General features: G+C 49.4%; 1 protein-coding gene across 1 annotated transcript in view; it reads right to left on the bottom strand.

The window, feature by feature from the left end:
• Positions 1-1,032: 1,032 nt before the first annotated feature.
• REEP1 (receptor accessory protein 1) overlaps positions 1,033-20,893 on the bottom strand; it is a 103,474-nt gene continuing 83,613 nt past the window's right edge. Inside the window, exons 7-10 of the mRNA XM_014792751.2 lie at positions 17,036-17,213; positions 12,852-12,887; positions 5,971-6,128; positions 1,033-3,346 (exon numbers count right to left, since the gene is read on the bottom strand). Coding sequence (XP_014648237.1) covers positions 3,275-3,346; positions 5,971-6,128; positions 12,852-12,887; positions 17,036-17,213 — 444 coding nt within the window. The 3' untranslated portion in view covers positions 1,033-3,274. The remainder of the gene's footprint in view (positions 3,347-5,970; positions 6,129-12,851; positions 12,888-17,035; positions 17,214-20,893) is intronic.

Genomic DNA, 20,893 nt, shown 5'->3' with positions numbered 1-20,893 from the left:
CAACATTACATAGATGTTTTTTAAAAGAAAAATGTTAAGACTTTATTCAAGATATATATCAGGCATTGTAACAAAACAGCAGAACTTCAACCTTTGGAATACTGTAATTTTACATCCCTTTGATGCACAGTCCAGTATACTATTTTATTACAGATCGTTTTATAGGGCCTACAGAAATAAACTAGGGGAAATATGCACAGTCACAATCGAGGATGTCAGCTCTTTGAGTGTGTGCTGTCTGAGAATGAAGCACATCCTTTACCATTTCAAATACTGTGCAAGGTGAAGAACTAGGAAGGTGCTCAATGGTGGGCATGGTTGACAAGCACTGTTATCACAAACACATGGACAGTTTACTACAGAGAACACACGTTTCAAAGGCCAGCGAAGTGAGCAAGCTATTCACACAAAGCCAGGAGGGACTAAACTCTCCAGTTTATAAATACAACACCACATCTCACCTCCTCAGAAACAGAACAGGTGCTCAATGGCAAATAATCAAAAGTTAATGCATGAAAATCAGACTTTCAAGCTAGCATTTTGTAAACAGCCTGTGTCTGTAAATCAGCAAATTAAAAACATTCAATTATATCCTCTAGACAGAATACCACACCACTATGTATACACTTGGAGGCATTCACATTTTATATCAGTCCATACACAAATATACAGCTTGTTGGATAAGTAAACACATTTTGCCAGAAATATGACAGCTGCTCTCAGTTGTACAGTGAGTGTTTTTAAGAGAGAAACCAACTCCCTAATCAACACTTGAAGGAAAAATAGTTACATTTACATTAAGACAGCAGTTTGGATACCTTTATATTTTTAAAATCTTGAATGAGCAGTAATACAGCATGTCTGAGAGTAGAGTGCTTCAAACTTGTTTTTGGCATAGTTGAGTGCAAACTTGATAGCCTATACTGCTAATATTTTCCATTGTAAAATGGTGAAAATATAGCTTGTTGACAATAGGATTTTTTTTTTTTTTAAAGATTTTATTTATTTATTTTTCCCCCAAAGCCCCAGTACATAGTTGTCTGTCATAGCTGCACATCCTTCTAGTTGCTGTATGTGGGACGCGGCCTCAGCATGGCCGGAGGAGTGGTGCCTCGGTGCGCGCCCGGGATCCGAACCCGGGCCGCCGGCAGCGGAGAGCACGCACTTAACCGCTAAGCCACGGGGCCGGCCCAACACGATAGGATTTTAATCTCTGCTGCTAAAGGCATTTATTATTTTGGCAAAAAGTTGCTAAAAAGCTGCTTAAGTTTTTTCTGCACTTGTTTCTGATAATTCTGGGTACTCCCAACTAAACAGGTAAATATGTTTTAAAGTGTATATTTTTCCTCTCAAACCATTCGGTGAGCTTGAAGCAAACAGATTTTCTGTCTTCCTTAAGGGGTTTAGGTATTGGTGGGTGTGGGGCACAGACAACGAACACACAGCCTCTATTTGCCCTCTGAACCACAAATTTGCTTTTAGATTTATTTTCCTAAATCCTTTTGTAAATTACAAAGTCACCTTCAGAGGAATTGGGGGAAGAAGAGATTTAATTATGCATATCTAGTAACAATCAACTTCAAGTAAAACCCTTTCTGAAATGGCTAAGATCCAGCCAACATGTCATCAGCAGAGACCACCGGTGTATGTTTGTGTAGCTCAGTAATGGAACAGTCTAACTGGGCCTGTTTACAGCTGGTTGACAGTAAGTTCTACGTGGTACGTAACACTAACTCTCTAGTCTTCAGGGCATATCTATGAACAAACACAATCCAAGTATTATAAGTAACTGGGTTGTGACCACTGCATGCATTACACTGAAAGAAAACACCAACTCTAAGCACAAAAATACGAGTCCTACATTTAGGCTCAACTCTACAAGGAGAGAGCAGCTACCTCGGACCCAAATGCTATTTAAACCAGATTTGTCTTTTCAGATAAAATTCTCAATCTACGCAGGGAGTCCCCTCAGATAGTGCTTGATTCTCCTACTAACTGATCTGGGCTTGTATACAATGTCACTTAAGACCTGGAGTGCCTGTGAGCTTGCGACTTCTCTCTTGTTCACATTCTGCACAAGCCAGGAAGGGAACAGGAGGGCGTGAGCCACAGCTGCCCATGGAGCTGAGCAGCAAGTCATATCCTTAAAGATCTCAATCTCTGAAACCTTCCTAGAACCCAGCGTTTTGATTGTTACACATGTGTCTCAGATGTATTTTATAGCACATCTGAAAAAAAGCACAGTCCTAGGTTTGGTTTTGTTTTGGTTGATGGGTTGGTGTTTGCTTAGTGTTCTCTAAACCAAGGTGCTCAGACTGTAGGCTCCTCCACCTTGAGAAAAATCACAGCACTGGTTACCATGAAGGAGAAATTCGGCAAGCACTTCTGAAGCACTCAAATGACTCCTCACAACTGCTGAGTCCACATCCCCCAAGAAGTTTCATCAAGGGTGACCACCTGCCTCAGGCAATGGTAAATCTCCCAAAGGATTCAGAGGCTCCTAATCCTGAATCCAAAAGGGAGACAAGCTTTCCGTGACTCTTCTCTTATTCTAGACTGTTCTCCTGACCTTATTACACTCCTCTCTGTCACTAAAATACTGTTTTTCTTCATTCTAAACTTTTCTGTATATTGACTAAACAACTGTCTGAAGACATGGACCATCATCCTGCAGGAAAAGGGATGTTTTACTGGAGTTGTATTTGGAAGCTTTATAAGCACGTCTGAGACATTCTCTAGAATCAAAAAATTTTTTACACTTCTGTTTTTGCAGTTGTCTTACATATCAGAACCTCTGGCAGCCCTTGCGAGTCCATTAGTTTAAGCCAAAAGCCATAAGTATGTACATTGTAGTCCAAAGTATTAGTACCAAGAACAAAAAAAGTTTTAAAAAATTGCTTTGTTTGCATTTACAGGACTAAAAACAAAGTATGCAACAAATAAATTACAAATGTACATCTCAGAAGTGTGTAGGGGGGATCCTCTTACCGTGCTAAAAACACACTGCTGTCTAATGACAACCCAACTGGAAAAGTGTTAACCTCAGAAGACTTAAAGATCACCCCCCACACACACTACCTTTCCCGTTAGCCTCTCCCCAGCAAAATAAAGAGAAGGGGGAAAAAATCTTGGAAGAGGGGAGAGAGAAAAGGCCGTGTCTGTGAGGTTGCACACACAAAGCACACCAGCTTGCGGATTTCTATGTTATTAGTGAGTAGCTCTTTAAGGCAGAGAACAAACATTCTGTGGATCCGTTGCTGTTGGCTCATCTCACTCACGTGGTTTCAGTGGCCAAGGATGAGGTACTTTTCTTCCTGAAGCGAGATCGAAGGATTCTAGGCGGTGCCTGGTAGAAAAAACAGAAAAAGGCATCCCTTAATTTGGCATAAACGAATCTTTTGAGGACAGCACCTAGATGGTTTATGTTGAGACCTCCAGCTCCTTTGGCCAAATGCACGTGTGTGAGGCAGATGGCTGGGGCTGGGGGCTCACTGAGTTTCCACAACAGGAATCAGATTCACATCCCAAGCATCCGTGAAGCTGAGCCAATTGAGAAGGCCACTGCCTTCCTCTTCATGCTCTCCTAAGTCTCTGGATGTCCCAAGCAAATGGTTGCGCAGAAGGATGACACATCTTGTTTCTGCCTTGGGAGCAAGATGATCTTAACAAGTGACTCAGCAGAGAAAAATGCCTCCCCATCTCTTCCCTTGTCTGATGTTTCTTGGCACTTACTTAAAATTTCCATCACCAAATTTCCCATCCTCTTTCTGGATGTGAAATCCCTTAATACACAGAATATCACACAACAAAGGGAAACATTGTCTTTAAGTATAAAGAAGTTCCATCTCATCTCCCCTACAATTGACTATCAAGGGAACCCTCCTTCCATGGTACCCATATATCACAAGAGGAGTTACTATTACAGTGAAAGAAGGAAAATGTTTTCTCCTAGCATAGTACTCAAGGGGGTTCACACAACTGGCCCCAACCTACCTTCAACCCGTCTCTGTCCACTTCCCTGTACTTAATTTACGTTTCCACACTGCCTTTCACACCTGTGTTCCTTCTGACTGGAAGCTCTTCCTTCCTCCCTTCTCTGTCTTGCTATTTCTAGTCCTCTTTAGGACCTAGCTCAAAAGTCACTCCTGAGCCCCTCTCCCCATGGGCCAGTCACACACAACTGGGGTTGTCACCCCCTTTGTTTTTTTTTTTTTTGGCAGAGTCACCCTGAGCTAACATCTGTTGCCAATCTTCCTCTTTCCTGTTTTTTTTCCCCTCCCCAAAGCCCCAGTGCATAGTTGTATATCCTAGTTGTAAGTCCTTCTGGTTCTTCTATTTGAGCCACTGCCTAGGCATGGCAACTGACAGACAAGTGGTGTGGTTCTGTGCCTGGGACTGGACCCCAGGCCGCCGAAGCAGTGAGAGGGCTGAACGTTAACCACTAGGCCATCAGAGCTTAACCTCCTTTGTTTTCATAGTGTTTTGCACATGAGAGGACATCAGAAGACTTTGCACCCACGGGAGAGTGTGCTTGCTCACTGTCTCCCCCGCCACACTGTGAACTTCCTGAGGGCAGGTCCCTGTTCACCACCCTTTCCCAAAGAGTAGCTCAGTGCCTAGCAGGCACACAGAAGGGAGGGGGAGGGAACAAAGTCGGGAACAGAAGACTCAAACCTTCCGCATCTTGAGTCCTCACACTATACCTTTATGACTAGGAAATGTTTACCAGCCACCTCTGGACAGAGGGTAAAAACAGAATCAGTGAAGTCTGTGTTTTAGTAACCTGCCTCAGGCTGTTTAACAGTAAGTAGTAAGGCAGCTTGTGCAACTTTAAAAAACAAAACCAAAACGGCACAAACCCTCAGGCCCTAGAATGTTTCTGGCACAAACCCTCAGGTCCTAGGGTATTTTTGGCACAAACCTTCAGGCCCTAGGATGTTTTGGGCACCTTCCCTGCTCTCTGGATAGGGCCCCTCTCTCCATCAAGGGGCTGCCCAGGCTGTAATGGACTCCTCAAGCAGTGTCCAAACCCAGAACATCTTTAATCAAAACCTCAAACTTCAAAATTGACCCACGTGTGCCCCACCTTGGAAAGGAATCTGATGAACTCATGCATACTGCAGTGGTAATAATTGCGGTCCTAGCATGAATAGGGGCCACAGGCCATTGTGTTTGAGTAGGGGAACCTTTCAATGCATTTCCTCATCTGAGTCTCATGGGGTCTCTACTCTATGGACAAGGGACTCCCAACTTGCCTCAGATGGATTCTCAGGCCGCAGTATTCAGCAGATGGGGAATAGGAGACGTCAGTGAGGAGGCGAGAGGAAGACTCTGGGGTCATCCAATTCTTCTGGCCCTGCCCCTGAGCCGGAGGCTGGTGACTCCCTACCCACATCACAGAGCAAGGCCCATGAGACTCTAGGCTTGGCCCTCCTGCCGCCAAAACTCCATCCACATCTACAACTGGCAGTAGTACGTATATCAAGTGTATTGTTTCGGTCATTTTAAAGGGCTGTGCCCCGTTAAGAACATTTTATGAATACCTACTTTGTACCAGGTACGATGCTGTATCTTGGAGATACAGTAATGAACAAGCTTTATTTATAAAAACTTGTCAAATAACACAGTCTGAGTTTTTCTTCCCACAAAACACTCCTTTGGGTTGCTTTCACTCACATATCTCAGGTTAGTAGTTGTTAATTTTTTGTTTTTGTTTTTTTTAATTTTAGACACTATATCTCCTCTCCTATTTCTAAGTAAAATTAGTAGGGTCTTTTTTGCCCCTTGGCAAGTAGCTAGATGCTACCTAGTGGCTTGTCCTACCTGTTTGATGGAGGGAGATATTCCCACCCCAGGCACTCGGGAGATGCTGGGTGCCTCAACAGATGCAGCTCCCAGGACCCGCAGATCTCCCGGGCAAAGCCCTTGTGCAAACACATGCTCCAACCCACAGCCCCAGACACCGTGTACCTCCAGGGGGAACTCCGTCTTTCGAGGGGCCTTATACTTGTACATGAAATCCAGCAGGTCTTCCTCCTCTTCCTCCTCATCAGAAAACGCCAATGGGTTTTGGACCTGGTGGGGCTCCCATGCCTTCACACCACCCTCATTCACATCTCCCTCAACCACTTAATGTCCATTTACATCTACACAGAGGAGACAAAGTACAGCGAGGAGGGATCAGTGTAGAAAGGAGCAAGGAAGGGTAGGCACAGGCACGGTTAGGCACACAGCACGACAAGCCAGGCCTGTTAGGACAGCCGAGGGCCCTGTGTCCGAAGCAGCAGCCAGCATCCTCTGGGGATACTGCAGGGGATCCGGGATTGTGAGGGCGCAGCTGTGAGACTGGTCAGGCACTGTGCACAGGAACAACAGGCTGCGGAATCTACCGATAGGCTACCCAGTGAGGTGAGGGCACCGTTTTCCCTGGGAGAAGAAAGACACTGCCTTAACTGTCAAACCGTGCAGCTTAGACCTGTGATGCCAATCAGAAAGAATCTCCTCCAGAAAGGGTACTGGTAGTGATTTCAAGAGGGGAATAGCAGTTTTCTACATTATACACACAAGCAATGTTGACAGTGCATTACACTTGCATATTCAGCTCCAAGCATTCTTTAAGAGACAGGATGTAAAATGCCAGGAAGCCTTCAGAGAGAACCTTAAGCAAAACTACATTGATTTTTCATTTCAAAGGTCAAGTCCTCGAGAAGCAAAGGAGCCCAGTGGGAGGAGAATCTAGTAGTAGCCTTCCCCTCAAAAATGACAGTGAGATTCCTGTTTTAGTCTGCCTTGACTAATCCCCAGGAAAAGCTCCAGGACTAATTCATGCCACTGAATGCATATTATTTTTTAAATGTTCAATGCTGAGCATATTCCATGTCATCTGGCCAGGTGGTCCTATTTTAGTTGAGATATAAAATATTTCCTGCCCATACCTGGCTTATCTGACACCCATAGATCCATCTTTCTACGCTTCATATATTGTTTTTACCCAGAATAACAATGCAAAGCTAGGGGGCCCTCAGACCACCTGGTCTAACCACCCAGAGGCCTGCAGATAGAAACCAGAGCTCTTTATCCTTCTACTGCTCCTAAAAACATGTTCAGCCACCAAATGTGTTCCCTCCCTCAAAAGGGGACTCGCTGGACTATGACAGCACCAGATATGGATTGAAACTAACAACGGAACCCTGATCTTGAGCAGCTTTCCTAGTTGCTGCTGTGCTCCCCAACAGCCAGCAGGAGGCAGCACGAGAGCACAGTTGTCTTAACCAAGAATTTCAGCGCTGAATTGTAGGCTGGGAGTGAGCAGCTCAGACAGAGCCCTAGAAAGAACCGAGCCAGAGATGATTAAGCTTCCTTTGATTTTTTTGCTCTCTGCATCCCCTAGCCTGTTTACTCCAGGTTTAGGTTGTCCTCTGGTCCCTTCCCCTGCCCGAATCAGCTGCACGCTTAGGACTCTGTCGAACACGAAGACTGGCAACTCCAAGGAGGGCTCCCTGAATACTCTGGCCCTCGCTGGGCTCCCCACTCCATGACCCCAACTGCACTTGGAATCTACTGCACAGCTTGTACCGTGTGCCCTGATTCTCACGTCAGTCTCATTGCCTGAGCCCAACAGAAAGCATCCTGAGCTTAAGGGACCACAGCTGATCCTCCCTCGGTCTCTCTGAGCACCTGACCCAGGGCAGAGCACACAGTGGTCACTCGCCCACTAAACGAGGTGGAATACTCACATCGTCTCAGAGAGCTCAGCTCTTTCCCAAATCAGAACTCGACACCCATCTACGAGGAAACTCCTTCTGCCCACACATACCTCCTGCCTGACAGGACGAACAAGAGACAGGCCTACCCAGGACCAAAAGCCCTTAGACCAAGACACTGCAGAAGCAGCCTGGCCAGCTCCACCCCAGCACAGAACCCCGCATCCTGGAAGCAGGCTTGGGGATAGTTTGAGTCCGTGCCTCTGCGCATGCAGTTCTCTCTAAATCTGGATCCAGGGCTTTCCCCGTGCTGATCACTCTGGGGTTCAGGAGGCAGCCCAGAGTCACCACAAGATCCTCAAGGATCTAACAAGTCAACTTACTCACCCAGTCTGAATTCACTGAGATGGAGCAACGAACTCACACATTACCAAATTAATAATAATAATAACTACCACCACTACCTCAGGACTGAAACCAAAGGGCTTTGAGTTTGTTCTCCACTGCATCCTTGAGCATGCACTAAAGGGCAGGAAAGAAGTGACCCTCTGGCCTAGTAGGAGTGATGGATCAAGGGGCGCCCAGATATCCAGGCAGGAATGGAAAACAAGCGTTCAACTCAGCAGAGGCTGGGAGCAAAGGAGGCTAGTGTGGGCAGCCCGGAGGGCTGGAAGTAGCCTTAGATGGAAGCCACAGAGAGAACCTACTAAAAAAGAGAAGAACCCTGCTGGTCACCGTGTTCACTGAGGGTTTTTGCCAAGAATGTTGTCATCATATTCTGCCTTACTCTCGGGACCCGTGAGAAAAAACATTCTGGACAAGCTGGGCCTCTGAGCCTCTGGTTGGCTCTTTTGTTGTGACATCGAATCTCTCACCTGCATTTCCCTCTTTGCAGTGGCTGCATGGCAGCCCAGCATCTTTGGCAGTCTACAACTTTATGGCATGCATTTAAAATTTTCTTTTCACCTCTGACTCCATCTTACCTGCCTACTATTCCCTTTCCCTCAAGCTTCATTTTTCTTACTTTGGTTTGATATATCATCTATATTTCCACAAGTAGACTTAAATCCTTTTTGGAATAGGGAGTAGTATAAATGAAGAAATAAACCCCACAGAACATGGTCCCACCAAGAGAGGCACCAGGACAAAAATGAGGATGCGTGGCTGGGCAGAAAATTCAGGGGTGTACCTCCTCAGCACTCTTCTCCTTGCAGATCTAACTAGAATGTGTGACTCAATGGGCCCTCACCCCAGATAATAGGCCTAAAAGGGTATTGCTGTCCACATCTTAATACTCTGATCACTCCAGGGAGAACTTGTTTGGGAGGAGGGTCTCTCATGCAAAGTCGTGGCTACAACCACCACCTCCAAACCTCAGGTGACTGCAGCCAAGGCCTTGAGCCCACAGAGCTGCCACCATGGTGCCCAAGGCTGAGTGGCCTCTAGGAAAGGGCAGGGGTCCTGCTGTCTTCCACAGCAGGGGAATGAGTCTGCGGCTTTGGCTGACATTCTGAATTAGCAAATGTGTCAGTGGGACTACAGCAGGCTGGGGAGCGGCCTCACCTCTTCCCTCTGTGGGGAGGGCAGGGAGGGAGAAACTGGCAGAGACTCTGAGCCCTTAAAGGCTCAAGGAGATCGTCTACACGGAGCCCTAGGTCTCCCCACTCCCCTGTACAGCAGAACAACCCCCAGGTTAGCAAACACATCACACACAGCACACATTAGCAGGAGCCGTTAATGGAAGACAGCAAACGTGTCTGAAGAAGAGCACGCCCATCTGGAACACTTACATCCGCGTCCCCGACAGCCACCGAGGAGAAAGAAAAGAATATTCTGTTAGGGAAGGGTCTTTGGAAATGAAACTCACACACATGTGCAAGCACGCGTGCACACGTACACACACTTCCCACACGCTAAACCTCTGACAGCTGCTGCTGCTGGCAGAGGAAAGACACTGCCCCAGGGCCACACACAAGGAAGACGCAATTCTCTCTCTCTCTCCCCCCTTTAATAGAGAAGGTACATAGGGATGACTTTGCTTTTTAAAATGATGTCTCACACATTTGATCAAAAAAAAAAAAGGAAGGAAAAAACCCACCTCTATGACTAATTCCAAGCAGTAATACGGTGTTCAGTTCTATGTTACATCAGGGGAGGTAGAGAGAAAAGAGGGGAGAAAGGGCGGCAGGGACGAGAGGAAGAGAATAATAGAAACACAGCGAGAGTCAGAGAGATGCAGGAAGCAATAGGGAATCGACTGACAGAGGGGCAGGAATGGGGCAGCAGTGGGGAGAGAATGCTCTCCTGGGATCTGAAATGCAGATGAAAACCATTTCAGGGGACCCGGAGGGCCCCTCTGAACAAAGCGTCTGTGACCCCTGAAATCCTCTCTCATGGCGTCGCTGCCCGAGAGCTGGCCTCCAGCCCCGGGTGCGGGACAAACCCCCCCCAACAGCATCTGCGGATACTCCCCAACCCAGCACCCTTCACTGGCAAAGCCGGGCGGAGCTGGCAGGGCCCCAGGGGCACCTAGCCCAACCCCACCACATTACAGAGGAGTGGACTGAGGCCTCAAGCGGGGGGACTTTCCCACCAACACACAAGGAAATGGTGTAGATGAATCATCAGCTGGTTCCTTGCAAGTAGACCAGGGTGGCGGGGGTGGGAGGGGGTGGGAATTCCAGGGGACTGGGGGTTAAGAGGGTCCTAGAAAGGAAGGGCTGGGGCAGAGGGCCCCAGATCATGACTCTGAGCAGGGCCACTCCAGCCTGAGGCCTTCACCGAGCCCCACCTACTGCCCACATCCCAACAACCCCCCAGCTCCGCAGCTCCCAGGGAGAACAAACTACTGGATTCCTACCATCAACTGCAATTATATTTAAATGCACTGGAAATGCAGCCTCTGATTATGAAACCACCAGGTGTCACGGGAGGTGAGGGCTTCCCAGAGAGCTGCACAGAGCATCCCATGAGGAAAGAACAGAGAAGGCAGCTTTACTCTCCCTGGTCCCCCAAGTGACAGTATCTCAGAATTAGAGGCTTTCTGAATGGCTCAGGGAATTTACAAACTCAGAATTTTAAAGGGTGACTAGATAGAAATAACCACAGTCGTCTGAGGCCACTGGGACTGGTGGTTGTTTCCCATGAACTAGTCCATCCACCAGCCCCCAGTGTTAGCCCCTAGCACTGGACACAGCTGCCTGCAGCCTGAAGCCCCTCCGTTTCTCTCTTTCTTTTTATTGAGATATAATTGTCATATAACATTGTATTAGTTTTAGGCGTACAACATTATGATTTCATATATATATATATATATATATATATATATATATATATATATATAGTAAGTCCTTCTGTTCCTGATGTGGACTGGGAGGCCTCGAGGGACCTGGTTAGAGTCCAAGCCAGGGTAGGACGCTGTTCTCCACTGTCCCCCTGCTCAGGACTCCTATGACTGTCAGTTCATATTGGGCTTACGGCCTCCAAAACCCCCAGGTCTTCTATGGACCTTAAAAAAGCTTAGCGTTGAGAAGCCTTAAAAATTAAGAAATGGAAGGAAAACAGAAAACTTCTAATAACCCAGTGTCATGTCCTCCTGCTCTCCACAGAGGTGGGAGGGACACGCCACGCCTCAGCGGCACCAGAGCTGGTGGCACAGGCAATAACCAGCACCATGTGTGCCTTCCTCCTCCCCTCACACGAGCCAGCAGCTGCGGGCCAGGGGCGGGCCCTGTTGCCTTCTGAGCCAAAGGCAGCTCCTCCACAGGGGTGAAAAGGGAGCTGGGTTAGTCCAGCACCATCTCTCATCCCCTAGGTGTCTAGTTAAGGTTAGGGAAACAGCAGGAGCAGGTCAGGAGAGAACAATATGGCCAACCGTGGGGTGTCCATGTTCTCCCTTCACACACAGGGAGGGCAGCAACAGGACTGTCCAGGACTGGGAAACCCCAGGCTCATCCCCTCTCCCTAAGGTTTCCTGGCTGCTTTGGGCTATTATCGTCGTCATCGTCATCATCATCATCATCCTTCTTAAAGCCTCACGCAGCCGTTTTCACAACAGCAGTGAGGTGGGGAAGCAGGGATCTTTATCTCTATGTTAAGACGAGGAAGCCAGGGCTCTGAGTGGTTAGGAGAGTCACCACAGTCACACAGCTGGTAAGTAAGCAGCAAAGCAGCACAGGCTCCCTTGGCTGCAGCAGGACCAAAACCCTTGGACCTCCAGGGCTTCGTCACCTCAGAGGACCTGGGTCAGTGCCTGTGTCATTGCCAGAGCACAAGGGAATACGACCTTGGGGTGGTTGTAAAGTATCTCCACACGTTCTGTGATCCTCCTCTTTTTTGTGTGTGTGTGAGGAAGATCGGCCCTGAGCTAACATCTGCCAATCCTCCTCTTTTTGCTGAGGAAGACTGGCCCTGGGCTAACATCCGTGCCCGTCTTCCTCCACTTTATACGGGACACCCCCACAGCATGGCTTGACGAGGGGTGCGTTGGTGTACGCCCAGGATCCGAACCAGCGAACCCCTGGCTGCCGCAGTGGAGCGCGCGCACTTAACCACCTGCGCCACCGGGCCGGCCCCCGATACTCCTCTTTTCAAGAGGCGGAGATCAATTCTCCTCCCCTTGAGTGTGGGCTGGACTTAATGACTCACTCCCACAAACAGAATGAGGCAGAAGTGGCGCTGTGTGACTTCAAACACTAGGTCCTAAAAGGTACTATGGCTTCCCGCTTGCCCTCTCTCTCAGATCACTCACTCTGGGCGAAGCCAGCTGCCATGTTGTAAGGAGGCTCAAGCAGCCCCAGAGAGGCCCATGTGGTAAGGACTGAGGCCTGCAGCCAAAAGCCACAAGAGAGCCACCTTCATCCTCCAGGCCCAGTCAAGCCTTCAGATGACTGTAGCTCTGGCCATCATCTTGACTACAACTCTTGAGAGACCCTGCGCCAGAACTACTTGGTTAAGCTGCTCCCAAATTCCTACCCTGCAGACACTGTAAGATAATACATGTTTGCTGTTTTAAGAACTTAACCTCCTGACCCCTCCCCCTAGACGATGCAGCTGAAAGGGAGCCCCGAGGTCAGGCGCCAGCTCACGGTTAGAACCTCCTCCTGAGGTGAGAGTCCAGCATGCTGCAGAGGTTGGCTGCTTACTCACCTTTCCAGGTCCTGCAGCTGGAGCAGCAGGTACATACTGTGGGGACGGGGGCACCATCAGTGATATCCCCCACTCGACAGGAACCAGCCCCAGGCAAACAGGGAGGCCCCAGTGAGGTGTGGGGTCCCAGTGTGTTCAATATAGGGGTCCCAGGAATGTGGGTCTCTGTAGAGATGCCAAGGTGGGGGAGGGGATCACTTCAGATTCAGCTTCCTCTCCGGTGCTAGAAAATGCCCTTGGCTGGCCCACAGAGGTCAGTCCTTATATCCTGCAGCCCTGGGAAAGGTAGGGGATGGGGTCAAAGTTTCCTGTAGGAAATAACTCCAACCACCCCTGCCCAGATGCCCCTCCTCTCTACGCCTTCCAGTTCAGACTGACCTCTGAAGAGCTTAGTGTCTGGCCATTTGGTTGAAGGCCTAATTGGCTGCCGCCTTGCATGTTCCATTGGTCTTGGTGCTCATCCAGGCCTTGATACACAGTAGGTGCTCACTAAATACGTGCTGAGTGTCTCCAAGTTCACAGACACCAAGGATCATCCTTTCAGCTCCCTTTGTGCCCTTCCTAGGGTCCAGTGCCAGGTTTTCACTAGATGGTGGCTGGCAAAATACCTCCCAGTTCATTCTGTAGGGAGGGCAATGTGTTCTTGCACACTCCATATTGATATTTTGAACAATGGGCATATATTTTTATTTTTACATAACTTGTTACATAGTATCTCATTCTGTTTTGTACTTTTTTCTCTAGGCATCCTGTTTTCAAGATCTACCTGTATGTACACTGAAACTGTTGCTTTTGATGGCTGCATCCAACTCCACGGGATGTACCACCACCTCTTACCTGTCCTCTCCCAGGTTGCCTGCAACTTCTGCCACCTGTCCAGGGTTTGCAAATTATCTTGTTTGCTCTCCTCACAAACCTAAAACGTAGGCTGAATAGGGATTATTGTGCCCTTTTTTCAGAGGAGAAAGCTGAAGGGAATTGGGCTTATCTCCCGTGCTGGAGTGACCACCCAGGCTATCATTCTGAGAAAGGTTCTGAGGCTGAATCTCTGCCCAGTGGGAACCAGTGTGGTGACTGCTCTGTGATGTCTGTCTCGCTGTGCTGCATCTGCTGTCTCTGCACAGGCCCAGCGTCACCCAGCCAGGACGGAAGCCAGAGGCCCTTCCCCTACCCAACCACGCCTGGTGTCCCAGGCCCACACTGGGGGCTGGGAAGGCACGCAGCCCCGTGGAGCTGGGCCTCCTTTGCCAGACTTCCTCCCAGGGTCCCTCACCCTCAACTCAGGGGTTACAACAGCCCCACGGCCTCTGACCCCAGCGCTTTTGCCCCATGCCCAGGCCCCGGGCCACCTTTCACCTGTCTTTCTTTCTGAGATAATTTTTATTTTAGGCCCCAGAACAGCTGGGGCAAGTGCTGCATGGCCCCTGTCCTCCCTGCCGGGTCAGCACCTCCCTCTCTGCCCCCTGAGACCACAGGTGCCGGGGCCAAGGGCGGCCAGTGAGGAGAGCCGTCTCATGTTGCAGCACAGTGGGGGTTCTCCATGAACTCCACCTGCTCGGGCCGGCGACCAGAGCGCTCCCTGCTACCTCCCTGGGGCCTAGCAGAGGACGGCACTGCTAATGGCAGGGCCAGCACCAAAACAAATCATCCCAAAGCCGTTTCTATCTGGTGCTGGTGTGGGAAAATGTTCAAAGCCCAGGAGATGCCTCCCATGGCCTTTCAGATCACACCAGACTTCTCACTTGCCTGGTTCTGAGGCTGCTCTGAATAATCCACCAAGGCGAGATCTAGGCAGGAGGCCTGGATTCTGGTCCTGAGACCTTAACCCAGTGCACAAGCTCTCTGAGCCTACTCCTTCTGCTTGGTTCACCTCTATAATGACAACATAGAATCTTACCGGGAAAGGGACTGTGGGACCACCTAGGCCCACTTCCTAGCCAAAGCAAGAATCCCTCCCTAGAGCCTTGGTACATGATCATTCAACTTTGGTTTGGGCCATTTCAATGTCAGGGATCTCACTACCATACAAGGCAGCCCATTTCTCCCCTGGACACTTTCACGTTATAGAGTGCTTTCATAGGTGAGTTAAACAACAGCAAGAACATTAAGAGCAGCTACTCCACAGAGTGCATGATCCCAGCACTTTTACATGGGTTATTTCATTTGAATCCCACAACAACCCACAAATCGGTATTGTCATTCCCCATGTGCAGATAAGGAATCCAGGGTGTGGAGGGGTAAACAGCTTGCCCAGGTCACACAGTGGTAAGAGGCTACCCCCCTTGAACTTTACCCCAGTGGTTCTCACTCTGCCCTCTGAGCCTCACAGAACTGAGGCGTTTTTCCTTCCAAATGACAGCTTTCACTTGAGGCTTGGTAGCCAGTGAGCTGACCAAGGGTGGAGGCAATACCTAATTCCATTTTGTAACCCTATTTCTGGGCCAGTGCCCAGTAGGTCAGAAGCTGTAGATGCTCAAGGAAACCCGGATGGTCAATGGGTGAGCGAATAGAGGGCACTGGCCCAGGAGTCAGGAGGCCACAGGAGAACGCCACCAGCAGGTGACCCTGGAGACAGTTCCCTTCCCTGGGCCTTTGTCTCTTCATTGGTAAAATCAGACAGTTAGACTGAATGATCCCTGAGGTCCCTTCCTGCCCAGCCTTTTGTGATTCCATTCTAAGTTCCCCTGGGGAGGTTGCCTCAGGAGATACCCCCTCCTTGAGGTGGACCTTCCCCCTATGGCCAAACCTCCCTCTCCCCAACCCTACCAGGGTTAAAACATCTCCCCTCCAATAGAAAAGCCACAATCTTCAAACCTAGAACTGGAGTTAAAGGGATTATTCCAGAGAGGGGAGGAAACTGATGGAGGCCAGGCCTGGCTCGGAGCTGTCTCCTTTGCCTGGCAGCGAGATGAGTCCGCATTCCCAGGGCAGCCCCAGGGCTACTTCTTTCCCATCTATGTCTAAGACCCCCAAAAGTCAGGTGGGATCCCCGGGGCTTGGGGCTGAGGTGCCCCCTGCAGGCTGCACCTCACAGCACACAGTCAGGGTCCAGCTGGCCTGGATGTCCCTGTTTGTACATTTAAGGGCAAGGCAGCTACCAGGCACATGTCACAGCCACCAATTCCAAAAGAGCAGCCCAATTCCCACCCTCAGGTTCAACTCCCCCCAAGGGTGAGGGCAGAGATGGAGACCCAGAATTGTCCCTGCACCCTCTTCGCCATCGACTCTTTGCTGGCAGCAGCAATGCTCAGCTCCTGAAAGCCAAGGTCCCCGTAATGTCCCCAGGGAATGGTCTGGAAAACCTTGAGTCCTGGGCCAGCTCCCTATCCCTGTAATCCATGCCCCTACCCTCCATAAGCCTGAAACCCACTGACGGATCAGACATCAGTGGGTCGCAAACGCGGCTGCACCTCAGCGGCATCACACATCTGGGTCTCACCCCAGTGCTATGAATCCTCTGGGGATGGACCTGGGACTCTGTGTTTAACTAGGACCCCAGGTCAAATCCCCATACAGGCAACCTCTTGCCAGGGATTTGACAACCGGAGGGAGACAGCAGAGGTGAAGGCACAGTTCCCGTAAAGCCCTGGCCTCCACAGGAATTAGACCTCAGAGCTAGTGTGGCCCTGGCCATGTGGTGGCTGAGGGTGTACGTGGTGAATGCGGGCTCAGGGATGGGAGGGGAAGGTAGAGTGAGAGAGAGGATGGGAAATAATTGTGCAGGAAAAAGGGACCATAAGAGCTATAAGCCCCAGGTGGGTGGGAGAAGCCACTGAGGTGCTCAAGACAGGTAAGCCCTCCTGGGAGTGTGGGGTCAGAGAAGAAGAGAACAGAGAAAGCTGCCTTGGCTTTCTTGGGTCCAGCTGTGCCTGTTGCCTCTAGGTTTGGTCCAGGTACTACCACCCGACCACCCCTAACCCCCCAGACAATCAGATGGAGGAGGCAGGACCCTTCGGTGCAGGTGACCTAACCCTGCCCCCCATCAGAGTCTCCAGGCTAGCTTCCTATCCGGGCCTGAGTGGTGCTCTGCCCCTTGGCTGGCCTGGCACGGTCTGATGGACATCTGTGTTGGTGGCAAGTCCACGGGGCAAGGGCCAGGTTACATGCCACCTGGTGGACTGGGCCTGTCTCAATGAAAGTGAGGCCTACGAGGTGGAAAAGAGGGGAAGTGAGGTGACACCTACCTGAGCTGCCAGCGCTCTCAGAAGCACTCCTGGACATCTTAGGCTGGCCATGCTTGCCGCTGGCCCGCCCAGACCCCGGTGGTGGGGGGCCCGAGGGAGCAGGGGCGCCGTCTCCCCTGATGGTGCTGAGGTCCTGCATGCTGAAGCTCCGGAGTCTCTCCGACAAGGCACCTTGTCCCTGGATACAACACAGGAGGGCACCCGTCAGAGGCCTGACCACGGAGCGTGGGCAGTAGTGGGGCACACACGACAAGGCACCTTGTCCCTGGATACAACACAGGAGGGCACCCGTCAGAGGCCTGACCACGGAGCATGGGCAGTAGTAGGGCACACACGACAAGGCACCTTGTCCCTGGATACAACACAGGAGGGCACCCGTCAGAGGCCTGACCACGGAGCGTGGGCAGTAGTGGGGCAGACACGACAAGGCACCTTGTCCCTGGATACAACACAGGAGGGCACCCGTCAGAGGCCTGACCACGGAGCGTGCGCAGTAGGGGCAGACACGACAAGGCACCTTGTCCCTGGATACAACACAGGAGGGCACCCGTCAGAGGCCTGACCCACGGAGCGTGCGCAGTAGTGGGCAGACACGACAAGGGCCAAGAAGGAGCGCTGACAGTCAGCAAGGTGGAGATCAAGACCTGGAAGGGCTGCAGAAGGCCAGGCACCCGGTGTACTTGCTGGGAACACTGAGAGGGTCAAGGCTCAGAACATTCCAGGGTCTCCTGTGGGGATCCCAGCTCCTTCCTCTCCTTCAGATGCCCCCATGAGGAGCTAGAGCCTCAGACAGACCGAGGGCCACAGAAATGCCTGCCGTCTGCAGGTCCTGCTCTCCAGAGGTTGTCTGCTGCTTCTCCGGCTTTACATAAATAAAAACCCTCACATAGCTACACTGTTCTCAGTTCCCAGGACACGAGAAGCTGGTCAGAAACTCAACACCTAATAATCTATGTGCTCAGTCCTTACTCTTTTCTAAGGAAATAAAATAGAGACAGAATTTTTTTAAATGTATGACAACAGCAATTTCTTTTATCTGCTCACGTTACTGTTTATGAGGCACATTTACTTCCACTGTTGCATTTGAGCTTCATAAAATACCCAAAAGGTACTGAATCAGGAAGGAAAAAAGTGATATTAAAAAAAACCAACCAAACGAACCCCGCAGACTGTAACCATTTTACATTCTGAGGGAGCCGCAGAATTCATCTCAGGGGGAAATTGTTCTTTTGTTTAGGAAAGCAAGATCAATCCATTATACTCATGAAAGGGTCCTCGCTGTCTGGATGAGAGAATCTGTGTTGGAGAGTGAAAATGATCATAATGAAGGCTCAGGGCTGGTGGCATTGCGTTAGGTGCCTCAGGCTGGAGAGGGAGACTCGTGTGTGGGGGAACAGGAAACCTGAGCAGTGGCGGGGCTGGCAGGAGACTGGGGTTATTGAGAATTGGGTTGGGATGTGAGCAAAAGGTGACAGGCAAGTAACCACCAGACAAATCAATGAACACGGGCATCTTCAGAAACAGTCATGAGCCGCATAACGATGGTTTGGTCAACAACGGACCGCATATATGACAGTGCTCCCATAAGATTAGTACCATATAGCCTAGGTGCGTAGTAGGCTGTAACACCTAGGTTTGTGTAAGCACACTCGATGATGTTCACACAACAACAAAGTCGCCTAACAATGCATTTCTCAGAACGTGTCCCTGTTGTTAAGTGACGTGTGACTGTAGTGGGCAGCATGCAGACCTTCCACAGGTACATGGAACAGCAGGGGCTGGGCGAGGAGGTATTTTATTTGGATAATGAAGGAGAGTGGTCCTAGAGAGCTGGAGGACTTGGGGTCAATAAGGCACAACAGATATAAGAGAACCAACAAATCAGCACAAAATCGATGAGAACAGCTAACAAGAGGGCTCTGGGCTGGGGACGGGATTGATGAAACAAGCAAGGGCTACAACAGCTTAGTAAGAAGCTTTCAGAGACGGCAGAAGTGTTTAGGGGATTATTTCATTTTACTTAATTAAAAAAATGGTAATGAAAATGTGCCACCAAAGCACAGCAATTCACTGAAGTGACTTTAGTTCATGAAGGAGCCCCTAGATAAAGGAGCAAATGCAGAATGAGTTCGTTAGCAGGAAGGGGGAAAACAGAGGAGCCTGCAGACAGGTTTAGAAGAAATGTCAGCATAAAACAAAGATGCAGTAAAATATGAAAAAGATAAGTTCTCAACCTACCCAAGATACAAAAACCATGTCTCCAGGAAACCAACAACAACAAAAAGAAAAGTACTTAACCAAATATATACAATTAGAATTATAGATGCAGGCACAGGGGTGTTCAGAGGACATGATGTGAACAGAGACGGAAGTCACCCTGGTTGCCTCAGGCTCTGCTCTGGAACCACTGTGGGCGAGTGGCCCGAGGCCTCACCTGCTGGACAACAGCCGTTGAGTGGTCTTTGCCAAGAACACGAGGGTGGGCCCAGCTGCCCGGTATAATTCCCTCCAAATCTATCAGCCAATGATCCATGATTATTTTACTGAGAAACATTTTAGACGATATCTAGAATTTAGAAGAAATTAGATGACTAATTTCTAACAAAAACTGATTCTGAAATATTCTGATAATTATAATGGAGTAATTCTTTTATTTTATTTTATTTTTATTTCTTTTTCCTCCCAAAGCCCCAGTAGATAGTTGTACTTCATAGTTGCACATCCTTCTAGTTGCTGTATGTGGGACGCGGCCTCAGCATGGCTGGAGAAGCGGTGTGTCGGTGCGCGCCCGGGATCTGAACCCGGGCCGCCAGTAGCGGAGCGTGCGCACTTAACCGCTAAGCCACGGGGCCGGCCTATAATGGAATAATTCAATGTTAGGTTAACATTCAGGAAAACCACTCACTGATTCATTCTTTCATTAATCCTCCCATTTATTCATTTATCTCTTCAACAATTATTTATCAAGGACTTTCTATGGGCAAGACATGGTTCTGGGTGTTATTAAGAAATACCAAAAAAACAGCTCGAACTCCAACAAAATGTAAAAAGACAACGTACAAATAACCACACAGAAGCGCCACACCAGAACTACAGAAAGTGAAGACTAAGAACCACAGTTCTAGAGGCAGACGTGGATTCAGAGTCTAGTCCTATCACTGACAGCTGGGTGACCTTAACCCTTCTCCACCTCACTATTCGCATCCGCAGACTAGCATCCACATGGCAGGACAGTGGTGAGGATCAAATGAGATTATGCCCATAAAATATCCGTTACAAAGCCCAGTGCACAGTGAGTATTCAAAAACTGTCAATTATAATATGATGTTACTGCTGCTGCCTGAGACACACAAGCTGCTGTTGGAATAAAAAATAGAAAGGTCATTTCTGGCCAAAAGGACTAGGAGGGGCTTCATGATCCCGAGCCCAAATAAATGGTCAGGCCAGCTATGTGTGGCCTAACTCGATCAATGTGTCTCCAGCTCTTACAAACGCTCAGCAGTGTATCTGAGAGACAGCAGCAGCAGGCATCATATGTGTCCATTTTAGCAAAGCATTCAATTCCACCCCCAGAAGCCAGCCAGCCTCGCTCCCATAGCACTAGCATCAGGAAGACTGGAAGTGGCAGAGGTCAGGAAAGAGAAGGATATAATAATAGCTCGGTATCAACCTAGGCCTGACTCAAGGGAAATCACAGCGGCATGGATACAGGGCTCTTGAAAACAAATTAGCCTGTACCCACCACAACAATCTGAGATGGTGAAAATCAATATGGCTGTCTCACTTGTAAACCTCTCAGCCCTGCTCAGTCTCTACTCAAAACCTCATTTCCATTCACCTTCCAGCCCCATTCCACCC

The sequence above is a fragment of the Ceratotherium simum genome, chromosome 11, assembly GCF_057802395.1.
Source record: "Ceratotherium simum simum isolate JZ-2026a chromosome 11, ASM5780239v1, whole genome shotgun sequence".
NCBI classification, from domain to species: Eukaryota; Metazoa; Chordata; class Mammalia; order Perissodactyla; family Rhinocerotidae; genus Ceratotherium; species Ceratotherium simum.
The sequence above is the reverse complement of the archived record's forward strand: the minus strand, read 5'-3'. Positions and strand labels throughout refer to the sequence as shown.